The sequence below is a fragment of the Ambystoma mexicanum genome, chromosome 9, assembly GCF_040938575.1.
Source record: "Ambystoma mexicanum isolate Mex_15411 chromosome 9, UKY_AmexF1_1, whole genome shotgun sequence".
Taxonomy (NCBI): Eukaryota; Metazoa; Chordata; class Amphibia; order Caudata; family Ambystomatidae; genus Ambystoma; species Ambystoma mexicanum.
Genome location: NC_090931.1, coordinates 466,780,640 through 466,802,894, shown reverse-complemented (window position 1 = coordinate 466,802,894; position 22,255 = coordinate 466,780,640). Strand labels below are relative to the sequence as shown.

Sequence of the window (22,255 nt, the reverse complement as noted above, 5' to 3'; positions counted from 1 at the left end):
GGGGGCCTGGTGGAGGGTGCCCCTGACTGCTGGGGTGTGGGGGTGCAGGGGGACATGTGTGGGGGCCTGGTGGAGGGTGCCCCTGACTGCTGGGGTGTGGGGGTGCAGGGGGACATGAGTGGGACATGAGTGGGGGCCTGGTGGAGGCTGCCCCTGACTGCTGGGGGGTGGGGTGTAGGGGGACATGAGTGGGGGCCTGGTGGAGGGTGTCCCTGACTGCTGGTGGGTGGGGCTGCAGGGGGACATGAGTGGGGGCCTGGTGGAGGGTGCCCCTGACTGCTGGGGGGTGGGGGTGCAGGGGGACATGTGTGGGGCCTGGTGGAGGGTGCCCCTGACTGCTGGGGGTGGGGGTACAGGGGGACATGAGTGGGGGCCTGGTGGAGGGTGCCCCTAACTGATGGGGGGTGGGGGTGCAGGGGGACATGAGTGGGGGCCTGCTGGCAGGTGTCCCTGACTGCTGGGGGGTGGGGGTGCAGGGGGACATGAGTGGGGGCCTGGTGGAGGGTGCCCCTGGATGCTGGGGGTTGGGGGTGCTGGGAGACATGCGTTGGTGATCAGTAGTGCAAGGTGACATGTGGGTTGGCTGGGGGGCATGGCCATGGCGGATGGGCTGCCTACGGGACATGACCAGGGGTGCAGGGTAGTCCCCTGTGGTGTGGGCTGCCTGCAGGGGCCGTGGAGGGTGTAGAGGGAACACCTGGGAGGACCCACATGGCCAATTCACATGTAGTACTCCCCGGCACCCCCGAAATACACGTACCCTGCTGAATTTGCGTGTGGAACTTCCCGCGCACCCCGGAATACACGTAGCCTGCTGAATTCGCGTGTGGAACTTCCCGCGCACCCCGGAATACACGTAGCCTGCTGTGATCGCATGTGGAACTTCTCGCGCACCCCGGAATAAACGTAGCCTGCTGAATTTGCGTGTGGAACTTCCCGCGCACCCCGGAATACACGTAGCCTGCTGTATTTGCGTGTGGAACTTCCCGCGCACCCCGGAATACACGTAGCCTGCTGTGATCGCGTGTGAAACTTCCCGCGCTCCCCGATGTACACGTACCCTGTTGGAATCGCGTGTGGAACTTCCAGCGCACCCCGGAATACACGTAGCCTGCTGAATTTGCGTGTGGAACTTCCCGCGCACCCCGGAATACACGTACCCTGCTGTGGTCGCGTGTGGAACTTCCCTCGGACCCCAAAATACACGTATCCAGGCCAATCGTGTGTGGTACTTGCTGTGCACCCCGAAATGCACGCACACGCTATTTTTCACGCAGCGGGTGTCCGTGTTTGTCGCGTACCCCCCTTTGCACGTCATTTGTCCTAGAGGGCCACAGTATGGGACATTAATCATAGCTGTATATAGGTGCTTTTTGTTAGCACACATTTTGGCGCACATTCATTTCAGGCGCAGGGACACTACCGCCTGATTTCTTGTGGCAGACGTGTTTGGGCCTGTGCGCGTCTTTGCCCGTGCGCTGGTTTGCCCTATTCGATTCCATGAATACGTGTTTTAGGCGAGCGTGTGGGCGTTCCGCGCACTTGCCTCCTGTACATCCCCCGTGACGCCCATATTTTCACGCGTTGTTCCCCATTCCGAGTGTTACGCCCCGTGTTCTGCCTACTTTTGTTATGTGCGCCGCGCTATGTGCAATTTAGCTGTGGCCGTGACGCACGCCATTAGATGACGTGTGCGCCGGCGTGCGCCGCGCACTTTTTCAGCGCACATCCAATATTTTTCTCGCGCACGGACTTCCATGAATCGATGTGTGCTGGTTTCCCTGCGATTTTCGCACTTACATTGCGATTCGCATGTTTTTGGCCGGTTGCGCCGATATTTTCGGCGCACATTGATTCCATGAATCGCCCTCTTAGTTATAGTTATTCACCATAACACGCAATGAGGCCCACAGATTTACTATTACAGAGTCTTGTCCATGCACTTGGACGTCCATATTATTTCCCTTCATGCCTTGCACGGCCAGTCGGCATTGCAACCCTACTCAAAGGGACTGCACCATTATACACAACTATTTTCACATCTTGTTCAGCACTGCTTTCCACAGTTTCCTTTGGCCTGCAAGCTTTGTCACGCATTTGCTATTTTCATAAACTGTGTTGGAAGGCAGACCTGCGGTAAGTTCTAAGTATTATTATTATACATTTTTTTAATTGTGTTTTTAAGTTTATCACAAACCGTTTACACATATGTCACTTTACATCAAATGAATTAATAATCCCTTGGCTGTAGACATCTATAGCGTATTTGACTGTCTTGTCTTGCTATACACCATGGATGTGTATGTTATCTTAGTCACAAATAAAGTTTAGAAAATCTTTATCTAAGACTTTGGGCCTCATTACGACCTCGGCGGTTGCCATGCCACTATTGGCGGCATGGCTGCCGCCGAAATCGCGTCCATGTTCCCAGAATGAGGAATTACCAGGCCATTCCGAGTTCGGAGGGCCCGGTAATTCCTCCTGCTAGGAACCCGGACCTTCCCCATTCCCATTTCAGCCCCCCTAGGGCTGAATGGGAATGGGCGAGGGAGCAAACAACGGGCCGATTACGAGCGGCTCATTGTTTACTCCCTCCTCCCCTCGCGGGACCCGCTCTGCACGTCTGGTAAAACCAGACGTGCAGAGCGGGTCCTGCGAGGGGACCTCGTAATCAGGCGGGACAGGGATGACGGCGCCGGCACCTTTACGTGAAACCAGACGTGCAGAGCGGGTCCTGCGAGGGGACCTCGTAATCAGGCGGGACAGGGTTGACAGCGCCGGCACCTTTACCGCTGCCGTTAACCCCATCCCGCCTGGTTTATAATGAGGCCCTTTGTCCAAAAAGTTCACTCCTGCACAGACTCGTGCTGGCTCCAAGTAAGAATATACTCCACCATTCGTCTGCTGACATTGGCCCTCATTACGACCCTTGCGGAAATCGAAAAACGATGGCGGAAATGCAATACCGCCATCGAATAGCGCTCGGTGCGACTATGACCCGTCACCGCAAAGTACGAAGCCATTAGCGACAGCGTAGTGAACGCCAACGCTAACTGCACCAAGCACGCGCGCGCGCGCCATGCCAAACCGCAAACACCACCATGGTGCAACGGTACGCCAATTCCGACCCTAGCGGACATGTACCTAACGCCATCAGGCATGGCGGAATGTACCAGGGTCGTAATGAGGGCCATTGTAGTTGCATTTATGACATAGGCCCTCATTACGACCCTGGCGGAAAGCGACTGACCGGAGCGCCACAGCGTAAATAGCGTTTCCGCCATTGCACGAAGGAGCAAAGTGCGGCCCATTCCGACCCATCGGGCACGAGCACCACGGCATGGCGGAAGTGCAAAGTCCGCGATGGCGGAAATGACCCCAAAACGGCCCACACCGCCGCCGTACGGTGCCCCAGGTGCAATACCGCCACCCCTCTTAGCGGTCACCGCAGTGTGCGCCTACCGGAAAGTACGGTGGCCGGAAATATACGGAAACGGAAGTTAAAACATGGGCCCGGAACGGGAAACATCCCGGCGTACACCTATAAATACACTAAAACCACACAACCACTAAAATCACTACCCTGAAACACACCCCAACCCGTCAACCACCCTAGCGAAACCAAGAATAATGGGAAAAGCAGCGAAGAAAGCGTGCGACCGCAAGCGGCAGGTCCACTTCTCCCGTGAGGAACTCACCGTGCTAACAGAGACCCTCCAGGAGAATGCTGCCGTCGTCTTCTGCACGCAAATGACCAGGACGGCACTTGCAAACAAGAAGGCCATATGGGCTCTGGTGGCACAGCGGGTAAGTGCGGTGGGGACCGCACCCCGCACCCCACAGCAATGCCGCAAGCGATGGGACGACCTGCGGATACGCGTCCGCAGCATACTCTCTGCCAACCGCAACATTGCCACAGCCACCGGGGGAGGTCCTGAATCACCCATCAAGTTGACCCCCTGGGAAGAAATCTGTGCCTCCACCATCGGAATGGAGAGCATAGAGGGAGTCGGAGGGATGGAGAAAGGAGTGCAGACATCCGAAGATTCAGGTAGGTGGGCCAGATAAAACAATGCCAAATCCACACAGTCCATCCATGTGAAGTACCATGCGTCCACATAGTGCAACAGAAACACATGTCCAGGAAAACGTCCACACACATCGGCCTGATAGCGCACGTTAAAACCCACAATAAATACATAAATAATTAAAAACCCCTAATACACGCACTACACGTGCAGCAGGCACACCCTAACTGCAGGCTGCCAAACAACTGCACCCTCACTCCACACACAAATCAAAGCACCTCCAAGGGCCCGGCCCAAATCACCCTCAGGTACCACCCCAATGCTTGTGACACAATGCAATTCCAAATCCCACAGACCCACCAATAACCCTCGCCCTCCTCTACTCCACCACAGGGTCCGATCCAAACGACGAGCTACAGGACACCCCTACCAGCACACCTGCAAAGAGGGCCAAGACCAACGGCCAGAGACCCTCCACCTCAGCTGCACGCATCAAGACACGGCAGCAGCACAAATCAGGTGGCAGCACAGAGGAGGGAACATCAACAGGCACCCCAGCAGCCAGCATGCCCACAACACCACCACCACAGGTCCCCCCAATGGATGCCACAGAAGGCACTGCCTCCGGTGGCAGCAGCACCATAGGTGACACCCCATTGATGGCAGCATGCTCCGACACAGAAAACGGGGATGCCGAAGTCAGATCCATCCATGACCTGTCCCAATCCCCCTGTCTGTCCCATCCCGTACAACATGAGGATACCACGCAGGGGCACCCACAAGACGACGACTGGACATCCCCCACAAGCCCTGTGGCAATGCAACATGAGGACAACAGCCCCTCTGTGACACCCCCGCAAATGGCCTTGGCCCAGCAGAGGCAACAGTCCCTCGACCAGTTGATCGAACAACAGCAGCAACTGGCCACGCTCCTCAAGGACCATGCTGATGAATGTGGGGGCACTAAGGCAGACATAGAAACATCAACTGAGACACTTAGGGCACAAATCGAGAGTAGCACCGAGAGCCTGAGAGTCCAAATGGAGAGAAGCACCGAGAGCCTCAGGGGGGAACTGCATGCGACGGCCAAGGACGTATGTGCCGAACTTGCCGCAGTGCGCCGTGTGCTCACTGAGCTCTCGCAAACCCTTAGGGACATGCATGGACGTGAGCAGGCAGACACATCATCCGTTGCAAGCTCCGTCCAGGGCAGCCCCCAACGTAGATCTGGAAGGAACCTGCGCTCCACAGGCAGGGGTGCCCCTGATACCCGCAGAGGGGGCTTGCAATAGCGACAGCCCACTGACAATGAGCATCTTTGGACACTGGTGTTCGGGGGGGAGGTAGGGGGGTGGAGGGGGTGTGTTGGGCTCACTTGGGTGGCGGGTCGATAGGGTGTTCAACATGACATCACATATGCCATAAAAAGTGCACGATCAACCAATGAGATGTGTGGACATTGATCTTTGTGTACTAGGCCATCATAGGCGTACAGTCCATATTGCGCTTGTCCCAGACACACACAGTGCCACGAGTCCCGTGTCCATGTATCAGCCACCAGGCGTGAGTGCTAGAAGCATACATCAATGAGATGCTGACGAATGTCACGGGCCTCCGGTGCCTCGCAGACTCCATGAGGTGCTGCCACATCCCCACCCTCATCATGACCATCATCAGGTGCTTGCAGTTCTGCGTCAGGGGGCATGGGCACATTTCTACGTACGCACATGTTGTGGAGCATGACACATGCCATCACCATCTTTGCAACCTTCTCATGGCGGTACAGGAGTGCCCCGCCAGACCTGCTGAGGCAGCGGAAACGGCCCTTCAGTAGGCCGAATGCCTGTTCTATGACTACACGGGTACGTGAGTGGGCATGGTTGTAGTCCTCCTCATGCTGGTCCCGTGGGTTCCGGACTGGTGTGAGGAGCCATCTCTTCAGTGGATATCCAGCATCACCTGTATGTGGACGAGAAACGTATGATGTGGAATGCCATTGATACGTACGCACACCCCCCCCCCCTTCCTGCCAGGTCATTGCCAATTCACATACCCCACATCATCATGCATGTAATGAGACTCACCGAGTAGCCAGGATCTGTTCCCTGCGTGTCGCTCCATGTAGCGTGGTATTGTAGAGTTCCTCAAGACCATAGAATCATGGGTTGATCCAGGGAATCGGGCACAACAATGTGTAATGATCCTGTTGGAGTCACACACCATTTGTACATTCAGGGAATGAAATTGTTTTCGGTTGCGGTACTGGGCCTCCATGGCATGTGGGACGACCAATTCCACATGGGTGCAGTCGATGGCACCAATGCAACCCGGTATGCCGGCAAGTGCATGGAATCCCACTTTCGTGTTTGTAATTTCCTGCTCCGAGCGTGGTAGGGAGATGTAGTCGTCTGCGTGCTGCAGGAGGGCATCGAGCACTTGCAATAGTGTCCGTGAGAACAGTGGCTGAGAAATGCCATGCAACTGTCCGACTGTGTGCTGGTAGGTGCCTGTGGCCAGGAAGTGGAGTACAGACACCACCTTCAGTAGGGGTGGGATGGCGGTTGGGCTATCTATCATGCTGACAAGGTCAGCCTGTGTCATGTCCACAATGGCGGCTATGGTGTCACGGTCCAAACGGTAGAGGGTGTGGATCTGCTCATAAGTGAGGTTGAACGGATGTGCTCGGAGGCGTGGGATTGCGGGCTGCCTGCGTGGTGGTAGTGGCTGTGCTGGTGGGCCTTGCTGGCCCTGCCTTGCCCTCCTCCTCCTCCTGCGTCTCCTCCGTGCGGCCGGTTGTAGTTGGTGTTCGTCTTCCTCTTGGAGTTGGAGCACTTGCAGTGCTATCAGGTCCCCCAGGGCCAACATCGCGAGTCCTGCCGGTAGCATTTCGGTGTGGTTGTGGGAGGAGACTGGCTGTGCAATTCATGTGTTTTCAGGCTGTATGGCCTCCACCTGTGGTGATTCATTCCACCTGTGCAAACTGCCCTCCCCTTTGGCCGGCACGTCACGCGCACAACGCTGCAAATCGGGGAATGGTATCTTGCTATTGCTATCATGTATTTGTACCCAATGGGCGTGTTGGATTGGTTGTTATGTTCATTCGGCTATGGTCCCATTGTTTCCCATTCTATCTGTGCAGTCGCGAACAGACTTGTGAAGGGTCAGTGGAACGTAGTACTCGAGTTACGGTGGGCCCTCATGCATCACTGTACCGAGTTGCAACGACGGGCGGGGCGTCCCATTCGTGGGTGAAGGCAGTTGCCATTTTCACACACAGCCGCACTCGATGGAATAATTAGTGATTTCAAACGGCCACAGATGCCTTTTCGACGTGATGTTGCAAATGAGGAATTCGAAGGGCGGCGCTTTCGGTTATCAGCTGGCGGCGAGGAGATGCCCACAGGTCTGACTGCAAATATAACGTTCTATTGTTCAATGTCCTTGAGACAGGGCCCATGGCGAGGGAGCAATGATTGATATGAATAGTTTGGGATGCGCATTAGCTACGTGGGCGATGAGGCCGGCCGTTCCCAAATACATGTTACTTCACAACACTGGAATTACGGGCTGGGGCACTGTGGATTTTGCAGGCTGCATAACGCACAGACTCAATGGATGTTTCTAATGTCATGTGAGTAATTATTCAGGCGTTTTGATCCCGGGATGAGGGAATGATGAATGGATGCATGGGCAGGTGATTTGATACAGAGTTTGCCATGTACAGGGCTTCTTGGGATCTATCCGCCTCCCCTACGCTATGTGATGCAGGCCTGCCATAGTGGGACCATCGTCTATCTGGCCTTGTTGAGCCCTCCCTGTCTCGAGGCGCCCTCAGACACTTGTGTCCATGCACGTTGACATTCCCATCTGATGGATTCTGTTTTGACAGACGCATGCACAGGTACACTCGTTTGTGATGGTGTTTGCACCTCGATATAGATGGTTATGAGTCGCAAGTGGTTTTGGGGTGGTGATGATCCTTTTGAGTGGGCTAGCATGCATATGGCTGTGGATTTCGTGTGATCATTGAAGTGAGTTGTTCGAATGTAGTTCTGATGGCCATTCTGTTCTTTTTCTTTTCTTTTGGTTGACAGGTATCTCCTCCCCTTTTGCCACTGCCATCTGTATGCCACGCCTGCAGATGGATTTTACTCCCGACACCTGCTGCTTCGTGTTAATCGGTGGAGCAGCATTACGATCTTATGGGACGATCGCCAATGGCCCACATGCCCTTACGCAGTACTGGTGTCTCGGAGCAACATTTCGGCCTTTCAGCTGGACTAGTGCCTCCCCATTGGGACAGCCCTGCGGTTCTGTGCGCTTCCATGTTGCCTTTTCGTACGTGAATGTGGCTCTGTGTACCATGGGGGTACAGGGCGACACACAAGTAGTGGCTGGTCATTTCTTGCGGATGCAGCCCACAATGGTGATTAGTGTTCTGGAGTTCATGGCCTGATGGCTGTATGGGCTTGGTGTCTTTGATGTGCATGAATTGCTATTCTGATTTGGCCCGTGTAGCGTTTTTCTTTGCAAGTGATGTGGCATATGCCTATTTGGGGGGCGATGTATTGTGAGGAGATCTGCATTGGGTTCCAGCTTCGGGGTTTAGTTGCGTGGTACTGTACTGGGCGCGTTTGCCTACTGAGCCCGTGAGGTCAGGGATGGGGGATGCCTATATGACAGTTTGAATGTTGTCATGCTCAGGGGCGGGGGATTGGGTTTTGTGTAACAGATGCCGGTCAGCCAGGTGGACTGGTGGAATGATGTGATTTTCGGAATGTTGCTGGGCACAGGTGCCTGTGTTTGCGTGCGTTTCTTGGTGGGGGACTGCGGTCATGTCCATTGGGATGGCTTCTGTATTCGTGCCATCTGTGCCCTGCAGCTCCCATTGGCCCCTCTTGTGTTTCTTTTGTTCGTTGGCATGCATGGGTGCTTTGTGCATTTCAATGGTTGCATTGTGACTTCATTGCACCTACCGGGAGTTGTACTTTGTGGGCAGGGAGCGGTGTACAGGCACTCAGTGGGGCCGTTTACGGTTGATTCGCGATGCCGTACTTCTCGCCATGGCGGAATGGTACATTCCGCCATGCCTGATGGCGTTAGGTACATGTCCGCTAGGGTCGGAATTGGCGTACCGTTGCACCATGGTGGTGTTTGCGGTTTGGCATGGCGCGCGCGTGCTTGGTGCAGTTAGCGTTGGCGTTCACTACGCTGTCGCTAATGGCTTCGTACTTTGCGGTGACGGGTCATAGTCGCACCGAGCGCTATTCGATGGCGGTATTGCATTTCCGCCATCGTTTTTCGATTTCCGCAAGGGTCGTAATGAGGGCCATAGTCTGCAAGGACACTTGTTCTTATTGCTGTTGGTGCATGGCACGCCGTAATCAGATGTTTGATCGTTTCCACATTCTCTGAGAATCCACAGAATCAACATATGGTGTCATGGCAATTCTGGCTTTTCTGGACAAATAAAAGTTATTTTGTTGAATAAAGGTTTAATCTTAGATGAAGGAACAGATTACGATGATACCTACTCAGAAATGTGTTCAGATAGTTCAAGGAGGTTCTAACATGGATTTGTAGTGAGCTCTCTGATCTTGAGTATCTACACAATCTTGTAATTTAGTTTTAGTTTTACCACACAAGGATTGGATATCAGACATTGTAGTGAGGTGTTCAAATGCAGAAGGTGAAGTATACATTTGTTGTGCCCTTTTTTTAGCAGCAAAGGCAAAGGCCCAGTTGCCGTAGGTCTAAGAATTCCATAAGGAATTGTTGTGTAGGCTACAAAAAATGGTTCGCAGGAAAAATAGAGATTTCCAGACAATTAATGATTGAAGGGATTGCAGTCCTAGTTCCACTCTGATGGCGACCACTGGTAGACTTCTTGGTAATGTCAAAATTTTCCCTTGAGCATGTTCCAGATCTATATGTTGGAATTAGCTCCACTTTTTGTTTATAAAACAAGATAAGTGGGATCATAGTAAACTTCCCATATCTTGCATGTAATATAGCGCCATGCAACGCTAACATTTTAGTTTTAACTTGAAGTTCAGCCAACCAGGCTTTTTCTCCGATTGTTTTATTAAATCGGAACCCCTGGTAGTCAATTGACTCTACCTGTTGAACCTGTTGGTGCTCTATTTTCCACTGGAAATGTCTTCCTCTTTTTCCTAGCTTCAAACCAAATGAAATTATTTTGGATTTCTCAGTATTTATTATCAGGTCGTTGCTATGCGTATATTGTCGAAGCGAATTCAGCAGCCGTTGCAATCCTACTTGAGTTTGTGCCAGCAGCATTAATTCATCCGCATAACTCTTTGACGCCAATGCTTGGTTGTTAAACTTCGGCGGGTCAGCTGTTTTTTTTTCAAGTGCTATTGGCAAATCTTCTAAATATAGATTAAATAGTGTTGCGGCCAACGGACATCCTTATTTTACGCCTATCTCAATCTTTATTTCTCTTGAGAGTTGGCCTTCATTGGTCAATCTAATACGCATCGTTGTGTTGGTGTGAAAGGCCTTGATTACATGTAGTAATTCAGGTGGGCAACCACATATGTGAAGTTTAGCCCATAATTTCTGCTGGTTCACACTATCGAAGGCTTGTTTTTGATCAATGTATGCCAAAAAGATTTGCTTTGTTTTTTAGCGCATGTAGTTTTAATACATTAAGGAGAAAAAGATTGAGGTCTGTACCAACACCTTTACTGAAACCCGTTTGTCTTGGATCAATAATGTCAGCTTCAATTGCCCATCTAATCCGTTTTTTTTTTTTTGTAGGTTTGAAGCAAATAGTTTACGAATTACATCGAATTACTCAATTGGTATGTAGTTTGCTGGGTTTGCTCTATGTCCTTTCTAAAAAGTGTGCACGACAATAGCAGTCGTCAATGACATTCGTAGCTCACCAATGCTGGTAATATGCTGGAGTAGAGAGGAGATAAATATAGTCCAGTTTTCAGGATCTTCTTTCAAGATGTTGTTTGTCAGTCCATCTGGTCCTCCTGCATTGGACTGTTTTAGTTTACTAATGGCTTGTTTAATCTCCTAGTCTTTGAAGTGCATACTCCACACTTTGGGCATTGTGTTTATAGTTTTAATACTGCTTCACATAGCGATCAGATCAGCAAAGACTTTGGAGTAGTGATCAATCCAGCATTGTTCGGAAACCCCACTACTCAGACATGCTTGTTGATTGAGGGTTGTTTTGTTTATTATTGCCCATGTATCTTTGGGCTTAGGATCACAGATTGCTTTCAACATCATTTCAGCGTGCTCTTGATCTCGCTGCATCTTGAAGCTGATCAGCCAGTTCTTATAGCATCGATTTAATTTCTTCATCTCAGCTTTCATGGCATTGCTGCAGGATTTCTTTATTTGTTGAATGTCTGCTCGAAGATATTTTCGCTGCTCAACCACTGCAGCACTGAATTGATGCTTTGGTTGCATAAATGGTAATCTGAATCCCATTTTTACCACCTGTAAAGTTGAAAACAGTGCAGCACAACATAGACCAAGTTTATGTGTGTCACGCATCTCAAGATATTGTTCATTAATCCGCTAAAGGTCTCTTTGTATTATTTTTAATAGGTTCCCTCCTTGATTAGCCGTGATGTTAGTCCCCGGCTGTTGTAGAGGCAGCTGTGCACTTTTCAGTTTCCAGGTAAGAACCAGGGCATCATGATCCCTACTTTGCTATCTCATGATTTCCAGTCATTCTATGTTGTAGCAAAACGTGTTGCAGGACCATATATAGTCGATTGTTGATGTTAGGCTGCTGCCTCTCCAAGTTGCATTTCCTGGAACATCTGTGACTGTCTGGCCATTTAACATGTAGCAATTTCGGATTTTCAGTTCCTGCATCCACATTTGACTTCTCAACACTCTCTTACTTAGACATATATTGCATGTTTAAATCTCCACAGATTTAAAAATGTAAGTTTGCACAGTTGTACACACCTCATCAAACATTTCCGATATGGTGTGTAAGAATTTGGTTGAGGATATAATTGCTGGATTCCAGTAGAGGTTTCTAACTACTGTATGTGTGGAAGGTTCTCTCCAGCAAACGTGTGTTTCACTATAGTACACTGAACAAAGAGATTTGGTTTGGTAGTTTTTAGTTGTAAACATTATCCATGTAAATTGGCATATGGTCTGCCGTACTGCCCTTTGCTGCAGCATTTAAAAGAGTACTATAACCGTTACAAACCGGAGGAGTACCAAGCCATGTCTCTTGTAAACAGATAATTGTGTGACAAGTCAAATTCAGGGACGACTGATTGAACAGATGTTTAAATCGCTGTGTGTTCCAAGACAACAGGGATCAGGATTACTCACACAGGCTATCATTTTGCTAATGATGTCTTGTTCCTACCAGGGCCCTTGAAATCCAACGCCAATCGTTTGCTTCAACTGTGTTATATACCAAGCTCTGGCACATGAGGTTCTGACACATAGATGGTGGTTTGTTTTTGATGGTGATTTTCAGGTGACCTTTGTGTGTTTCATCCATTTCTTCTCTACACGGTAGTTGGTTAGAGGACATCAATGTTTTGATTTGATTTGGGATTTTATTTTCATTATAAAGTTGAGATTCAATTTGGGTTCTATGATCACTCAACTCAAATCCAAAAGGCATACAGCTGCATTGGCCTCCAGTAGTGTGTGCGTGATAGGTTGTGATTTCAGATGGAGAATCACCCACTCACTTCTGGCATCATCTACATACTCAACTATTGCGATGTCATCTGAAGCAATAGTTCGCAATGCAGGCACATAATGTAATACATTTATTACATTCCTTCTATTCTATTGAGATTTACTTCATTTCTGGGGCTCAAGCTGTTTTCCAGATATATTTTCTCAACTTGCGCCTTTAGGCCGGCAGAAGGCCTTGATGAGCTACCCAATGACCTCGCCACCAGTTTGTCTGTCTCATGGGGTACTTTGGGATTTAGATAATTGGACGTTGTAGTTCTGATGTCAGTACGTTGATGAAGAGCTAAGGTTTCATTTGATTGTAGAACACGTTGTCGGTTTGACAGTGTTAAGAAGGTTGGTGAGCTGACTTATTTATTGCGCATCTTTGTTTATGAGATCCTATGATTTTGGTGTCACGGTAGGTACAAGCTTGCTCGCTAGCTCTCGCCTTTGATTCAGGCAGAGACTTGTATTGTGATTCCTCCAATTGATAGATTTCTTCTAGATAGTGAGAGAGGTCATCTATTAAATCAATGTCATCAGGAACAGTGGGATCAGAATTGTGTCTTGTTGCAACCATTTCTTGTTGTGCAAACATTGATGTACTAATTGTTTGTACTGACATTTGTGTGTTGTCGCTAGTACATATCTCAGACGTCTTGACTCTGCTTTTCTGTCATGATTGTTGCTCGCATTCCTTGACATTCGTGCGTGCAGGCGTTGTTGTCAGGTTTCTAAGAAATGCATGTGAGATGTTCAATTTAGGCTTGGGGACACTTTTAACATTCTTAGATTTCTTTTTTTTAGTTGACAGAGAGGATCCTTTACCCTTACTGGAGGGCACTGATGAGTTTTGCTTTGATTGTTTGTTGAATATCGAGAAGACCTCATCATTCTGTTGGATGGGCAAAACCTATCGACTGATGTTAAAGGTTGTATTTCGTGTGTGACAATTTGGGAGAGCCACTCTTAAGTCACTATTTGAATTCATCCTAGGCTCTAAAGGATTTTCTTCCTGGTTAGTATCCCCTTGCCGGATGTTTGTCACATCTGCCCAATGTACCTCACTCGAAGAAAACTGGGCCGAGTGTGGCTTCCCTGGTCAGTTGTAATTAGCTGTAAGTTCATGTTGAGTGGAATGATGTGTATCGTGTTCATGTACCACAATTCCTGGTTTCCAGGTTGATAGCTTGCTCGCCATTTAAGTTTGTGTTTAGTGACAATGCTGTTGATACTTCACTTAGTTGTTTTTCTGATCCATTTAGTGGACTAGTACAGCCACCATCATCATGGCTTTTTCCACTTTGGACACCGCTGGCCAAATCACACAGTCGTGCTTGCCAATTTGCCAAGGTTTCTGCCTCGTTGTCAAGTCTAGCTTGAACTTTATTGGTAAAAGTCTCCAAAATAGGAGTTTTGTATGCATCATTGCGAGTAGTGTGGCATGATTCTTGATGTTGGCGTTGATTGGTTCCTATAGTTTTAGATATGGTGCAAGCGAGATAGACAAAGCCGCAATTACATTGTTGTGAATCTGAATGCTTGCGGCTACTGACATCTGAGTCTTATCCTTGATGTGATCATTGATGGAGTGAGCTTGCAGCGCTCGCCTCAACCAAGGAACTTGAGCTACTCATTGATGAACAATTTTGGGTCGCTACCTCATGTGCCGATGGCACATGAACTCTCAGAGCCATAACTGATTCTGCACCCTGTTTCATGGGGTTGAGCGGTTTCACTTGCGTTGAGTGAAAGTTCAAGTTATTGTTTCCATTGTTTCCATTGGCTCCATTCGGAGTAGAGTGTTCGATCCCCTTTGTTGAAAGCAGAGCATTTTGCATCACTGGGTGTTTCAGTATTGCCGTTGGGCACACACCATGATCATTTCAGATAGTGTGCGTTTTCCGAAATGTTCACAGAATTGTATACAACGGACAGTTTGTGTACCTATGTTGCAGTCATCAATTCATCCCACTCATTGCACACCTCAAATTCAGCGGCAAGCTATTTTTCGTTTGTGTTATTTAGTCGAGTGTTAATCATATGCTCCCTGCTTGCTAATGCTGAAACATTTGAATGCCATTTGTTCACTGTTGAAGTTGCTAGGGTGGTCCAAGCATGAAACCGCAGCACTCGTTCCTTTCCTTTTTTAAGATTTATGCACGCTATTGTGTGCGTATTTGTGATGGGCGCGAGATGAGAAGTCACTTTATTTCGATTTGCATTATTTTGTTTGTCATTTGGGTATCTCTGTGGTAGCATCACGAGGGAGACTGCAGGTAATTGCACAGCAACGTTATCAGGGAACGCATGAATTTCTGAATGTGATTCCTGAAACCCATTTGTTTCTCACGAATGCGAAACACACGGGACCTGTAGTCCTGATGGTGAGGAAGGAGGTAGTAAGTGTGTACCCTTAGAACCACAGGCATCAGCAACTTTGTCCAACAAAGAGGCATGTTGCTTATTGTCATGGGCGTCAGTATTCGCCTCAATTACTTCGGCCTCTGTAATGTCTGCATCTCTAACTGTAGCCATGTGTTGCTTTACAGAACCATATGCTCCAATGACATTTGCACTAGACAGGTTCACCTCAGTAGTAGAGTAACCTACCTTTCATCAACTGACAGGCCTTAACCACGCCCTAACCGGATGTCCCGCCCCTTGGGGTGTCCATGGCAACGCATGTCCCGCCTTAGCGGATGTCCATGTACTGTAGTGACGTCATGTGTTGTGTTGAGGGGCGTGGTGGTGTAGATAAGGGCGTTTCCGGGGGGTGATGTCTTGGGTGATGTAATATTTTGGGGGCTAGGCGTGGTCTAGCAGGTGTGGTGACATCACGGGAGTGTCCCTGAAGTTTCCCCTAAGGCCTAACCTAACAGTGACGTCATGGCTTGTGTTTAGGGCGTGGTGGTGTAGGAAAGGGTGTTTCCCGGTGGTGACGTCGTGCATGAGGTAATATTTTGGGGGCTAGGCGTGGTCCAGCAGGGATGGTGACATTACGGGCGTGTCCCTGATTTTTTTTGTAAGGCCTAACCCAATAGTGATGTCATGGCTTGTGTATAGGGCGTGGTGGTGTAGATAAGGGCGTTTCCCGGTGGTGATGTCGTGGATGAGGTAATATTTTGGGGGCTAGGCGTGTCCCAGCCGGGATGGTGACATCACGGGCGTGTCCCTGAAGTTTTTTCTAAGGCCTAACCTAACAGTGACATCATGGCTAGTGTTTAGGGCGTGGTGGTGTAGATAAGGGCGTTTCCCGGTGGTCATGTCGTGGATGAGGTAATATTTTGGGGGCTAGGTGTGTCCCAGCAGGGTTGGTGACATCACGGGCGTGTCCCTGAAGTTTCTTCTAAGGCCTAAACTAACAGTGACGTAATGGCTAGTGTTTAGGGCGCGGTGGTGTAGGAAAGGCTGTTTCCCGGTGGTGATGTAGTGCATGAGGTAATATTTTGGGGGGCTAGGCGTGGTCCAACAGGGCTGATGACATCGCTCTGGGGTCAAGGTCCAGGGTTTTGATGAGATGATGTAGGTATGAAGTTGTGATGTCAGGGGGGCAGGCCGGGGGGCGTTGTGGGGGTGATGTAGTTGTGGGTCCTCCCCTAGGGGTGGAGTATGGTGTATATATACAGAAGGAGCTCTGGAGAGAGGTAGACGGCGCTCTTGGAGTCTGACTGTACTATTTGCATAACGCTTAGAATACCCCTGAATCATGAAGCGTTACAGCTACTACTCTAAGAATACAGGAGGGGAAGACGTCAGCAACACCGCTGAAAAGGCTGATAGTCCTAGAAGTCCGACAACAATAATTGCTGTAGCTGATGAGGAATTGCAAGGTCCCACTTATAGTGGAATGGCGTATGAGGATGAGTTGAGCCAAGGCATTTTTTTAATGAATCTGGGGGATATGACACCTCCAGATTCTTATCCATTTAAAGATGCTGATGGTGTAGAGGCTGGTATAATGGATGCAGACTATACAGAGGCCGATCTGAAGGCTATGGACGAATCTATGAAGACTTCTGAAGAGCCTTTGTATGCGGATCTGGGGGTTTTGGACGAGCTGTTTCCAGATGTAGCCATGACCCCGGAGTTGGAAACAAGCGCTGATGAAGATAGGCTGTTTATGGAGACAGCCGATGCTGTGGAGGCCGGTTTGTCTATGAATGCAGCTGTTGCTATGGAGGCGGAGGCGGAGGGACCTGTTCTGTGTAAATTGGTATGTAGGAAAAGGGGTGTGTGTGTGTGTGTGTGTGTGTGTGTGTGTGTGTGAACTATGTGTTAAAAAAAAAAATATATATATATATATATATGTATATGTATTGAAGAGTTACATTTCTTTCTTTTTTGAATTGCAGAAAACGGCAGATAAAGTTGACGGTACTGAAAGTCAGCGGTCTTCATTTAATACCGTCAATTTTTACTGTGTGTGCTGTTCAAAAATGATCGAAAGTCCAGCAACACAAGCCCGCAAAATGTGTAAGAAATGTGTTTGTTTAAAGCGCTTTGAAAGTTCTGATGAAGAAGAAGAGGAAGCTATGACTTTTTTGGAAACCTCAACTGTTCAGGCTTTTGCGGCCTGTGTGGTGAAAGTGTGTTTGAAACGTGATTATTACCGCTGGTGTTATGGACATAAAAGCGATGACCCGCAACAGGATGCTCATGACTGTTTACTTCTGAATTATCACGCTAGAGCAATACGTCGGATATGTTTTCTATTGAATTCATATAAAGGTTTTCAGCTGCTTAAAGCTGTATATAAAGGCATGGGCATGCGTGTACATGCTAGTATGGAGAGTGTTCTATCTAAAACATGGATAGAAATATACCATTGCCGCAATCCTGAGAAAAAATTGAGATCTTTACACATGGCTGGTCCTGTGCGTTTTAGAAACAGGGTAGCCCGTTTAATGGATAAAGATTTTTGTGACATATACACTTTTGGGAATCCCCTGAAGCCTTGTGTAGCACGCCGTAAACTGTTTTAAAGAGAGAGAGGAGAAATAAAGAGAGTTTTGTTTCTTATATGTGTATATTTGTTTCTAGGATAAGATTTCTGAAGGGCCAGCAAGGCGTGTGGATCGTAAACTGAAACCGGGCCGTGTATGTGTGGAAAAATTGTTATACGCTATGCTGAAAGAGCGGATATCGGAAATTGCCCCAGATACCCTGAAATATCTACAGATACCTACCCCCCGACCAGAGCCAATTTGTAAAAGTTTGATGTGTATAGGTAACATATGTACCAACACATGGCTCCCAGTATTGGATGAATACTGGCATTTGTACAAATATGATGTGGGTTCTTTATATTTACACCCTAGAGAGGTGTTACATCAGCTGTTGGAGCAATTGTATGAACATTACTTTAGCATTAAAGGATATGTTTTACAGGACCGTGAATTGTATGAACTTTTAAATGCCTCAAGTGTTTTATGTATACAGAGTTATATGCGGGGGGAACGGGGAGTTTTGTATAATGCTATTTATAAGGCTGCAGAAAAAATATCAAAAAGGGTCACGTTGTGCCAGACGCTATATGTATAAGAGTTGTAATAAAATCATCTTTCACCCATTATGCCTTTGTTTATTTTTTGAAGTGTTTCAGCGGTGAACATCTCTTATTGAAGCATGCATGCAAGCTATTATGATGAAAGCGGTGTTGGCAGTTATGGGGGTGTTGATGCTCTTTATAAAAAATTACAAAATGACAAGAAACCTATCTCACGCGGAGCTGTTAAGGAATGGTTATCTGGTGAAGAGGCATATAGTCTTCATAAAAATGCTAGAAAACGTTTTAACAGAAGAAGAACAGTGGTTTCCCAAATAGATGAACAATGGCAGGATGATATTGTGGATATGCGGACCTATGGGAAGCAGAACGACGGGGCGCAGTACATCTTGACGATTATTGATATTTTATCAAAATACGCCTTTGCCGAAGTTTTGAAGGATAAGACTGGATCAAGAGTGACGGCAGCTTTTAAACATGTTTTTAGCAAAGGCCGGGTGCCTGTAAAATTACAAACGGATGCTGGTAAGGAGTTTTTAAATAGACCCTTCCAAAATCTTTTAAAACAACATAACGTGTATCATTTTGTAACGTATAACGAAGTTAAGGCGGCTGTTGTTGAGCGCTTTAATAGAACCTTAAAATCTAAGATTTGGCGATATTTTATAGCAAAGAATACACATCGTTATGTGGATGTATTACAACGTTTTATAGAGGCGTACAACCATAGCTATCATCGCTCTATAAAAATGACTCCAAAATCTGTAACGTCTGAAAATTCTCTAACTGTTTGGAAAAACTTGTACGCTGACATGGTAACGAAGAAGGTCAAGAAACCATCCTTTCGCGTGGGGGACCATGTCCGAGTTTCTAAGCTTAAAGGTGTCTTTACAAAGGGGTATCAGCAATCATTTACGGATGAAATATTTATAGTGACCAAAGTAACTGTGAAAGAGGGGGTTTACATTTATCAGCTGGTTGATTATGATGGTGATGGTGTGAGCGGTAATTTTTATACCGAAGAGTTACAGAAGGTCACCAATGAGCCCCAACGGTTTTATAGGGTTGAGAAAATTCTTCAGAGTAAAGGTAAAGGAAATAAAAAACAAAGTCTGGTAAAATGGACAGGGTGGCCTGAGAAATTTAACAGTTGGGTTAGCGCTTCATCTCTAAAGGATCTACAAAGCAAAGGAGCTCCCTGAGAAGATGGAAAGCAGTGGATTTTATATCACCTTACCCAGTAACGCTTCTCACGATACATTCCCAAACAATGAAATATCAAATTATTGTGTTAAAATGGCTAAACCCGTTGATTTACAAGGATTGTGGGAAGCGGGTCTAATGGAGATTCAATACCCCCATACCTGGGACACTGTGTCTAGAAGAGAGGCCAAATTTACCATCAAACGTGAAGGTCCTATTGAACTGTTACACGCTGGTTTTCCTCATAGATTTTACAGCAGCATACAAGTTTTGTTAGAGGCTATCAATAAAAGTCTCGCAAACATTGAACGCTATTCTGATATACAATTGTTTCTGGATAAGGTGCAGAGAAAAGTATTTCTAAAATCGACGGATCTTACCACCGAGTTTATATGTAGTGGCAAACTTTTTCGTGTTTTGGGAACCGTTCAACATGTAAAAAGTACTAAAGATTTGGACAAAACACGTGCTGATATTGATGGGGGATTTTACAGTCTTATGATCTATAGTGATATAGTAGAATATCAAAGGGTCGGTGACTCGTACGCCCCGCTAATGAGAACAGCGCAGGTGAAAGGTGAAAATAATGGCATTGTTAATATACAATATATTAAACCTGATTATATACCGGTTTCTAAGAGTCATTTTGACACCATCAATATACAGATAAGGGATGATCAGGGGGAGTTGGTGTCATTTAAATACGGGAAGGTCCTAGTGAAACTACACCTACGTCCTAGGCGAGAAAAAGACTATTAAAAAACATGGTATTTATGAAAAACTATGGGGAGCCGTACGTTTATAGGGATTATTACCGCCGACAAGCTGGTTATGGCAATCAGCCTTACTTTCAAGGGGCACCCGTTATGTATGGTACGGGTTTCGGAAGTATTTTTAGAAGCCTATTTCGAAGGGCTATGCCGTTTCTACGAAAGGGGTTTGAATTAGCCAAACCACATATGAAAACAGCAGCAACAAATATTGCTAAAGATGTGGTGTCTACGGCTACAACATCCATCGCAAATCGATTTAACCAACCACCGCAAGAGGGTTCTGGGCTGGTTTATGTGAAAAACAACACAAACAAAAGAAAAAGGAAATTACTGCACAGAAGGGGCCCTCCAGGAATGCATAAAAAACTAGGATCAGCAACAAAAACGGCTCAGAAGAGAAAAAGAACTCGCAAGAACAGATCGGTCAAGAAAAAAAAAAACAGCCCCGGCATTAATATTTTCTAAAAGATGGCGTTTATCCATTGTGCGTCGGGGGAATGTGTGAAATCTGAACTCGATCTGTTTGCTGTACCCCCGACACAAACTAGCATTGAAAACAGCTTTTTCATGGAAGTGGCGCCCCTTGCTGCACTATCTCCGCTAGCGCCTATAGAGTTTTATATATCAGGCTCAACAGAGATGTATCTGGATTTAAATGACACGTTACTTTACCTCACTTGCAAAATAACAAAAGCTGATGGATCAGCTATCCCCGCAACGGCTAAAGTTGCTACGATTGCTTACCCTGTGGCTACCCTCTTTAATCAAGTGGATATTACTCTAGGCGACCGGCTGATTACACAGAGCGACAACATGTATGCGTACAGGGCCTATATAGAAAGCATTTTGAACTACAGCAATGACGCTTTGGACACTCAGTTTACAGCGGGGCTTTTCTATAAGGACACAGCAGGCCATATGGAGGATTATGCTCTAGATGGGGCTAATGCAGGTTTTATAAAAAGAGCTACACATGCCAGAGGGAGCAGAAATTTTGATTTACTAGGCCGTTTACACTCCGATCTATTTTTCCAGGAGAAACTAATGGTAAACGGCGTTGATCTGAAAATTAAACTTTCTAGAAATAAAGATGCTTTTTGCCTCAACAGCGATGATGCTGAAGCCTACAAGCTGATTATAGTATCAGCTAGTTTATTTATTAAAAGGGTGAATGTGTCACCCACGGTCAGATTAGCTCATGCTGATGCTCTACAAGTATCAAACTTAAAATATCCGGTGGAGCGGACATCTTTGAAAATTTTCAGTGTTCCAGCGGGTAGCCGTGTCGCCAGTCAAGATAACTTATTCCTTGGACAGTTACCGAAAATAATCATCATTGGTTTTGTGGACAACACAGCTTTTTCCGGGGCTTACGCCAGCAACCCTTTTAATTTTAAACATTACAACATCAACTACGCAGCGCTTTTTAAAGACGGGGTCGTTATACCGTCTAAAGCCTACAGTCCCAGTTTTCAACAAAAAAATACAATTAGGGAGTATTTGGGACTTGTCTCCATCAGCGGTAAACATCTGCATGATAAAGGTTTTGTGATACCCCGGGACGATTATGATGGGGGTTATACTCTCTTAGCTTTTGATTTGAGACCTGATAATACATCAACCGGCCATTATAATCTTATTAGAAATGGTAATCTACGCATAGAAGTACGCTTTGCTGCAAATTTACCCAACACAGTGAATCTAATTATTATGGCTCTATTTGACTCGGTTATGGAACTCAACAATCAACGACAAGTCCTGTACGACATGTAATGGATACTTACCAGATCAAGCGTTTTCTAAGTAAAGACAAACACGCTAAGAAAACATTCAAGGGTGTGTATTCATGTGATAACCTTCCAAGAGACATAAGTCATGAGCGACCCATTAGTCTTGTGGCGAACACCGATCCCCATGATCAGGAAGGCACCCATTGGATAGGTATGTTTATAAACAAGGATACAATAACAGTCTTTGACAGCCTGGGGTGTTTCCCAAGCCACCCCATATACAGAGGCGCTATCCTGGACTATGTG

The 22,255-nt window shown here is 47.3% G+C and overlaps 1 protein-coding gene across 1 annotated transcript; it reads left to right on the top strand.

Annotated features, from left to right (window-relative positions):
• The first annotated feature begins 20,687 nt into the window (after positions 1–20,687).
• On the top strand, positions 20,688–21,992 carry LOC138487342 (uncharacterized protein F54H12.2-like). The gene has a single exon (XM_069613931.1). The coding sequence runs from the start codon at positions 20,688–20,690 to the stop codon at positions 21,990–21,992; it is 1,305 nt and encodes a 434-aa protein (XP_069470032.1).
• Positions 21,993–22,255: the final 263 nt, after the last annotated feature.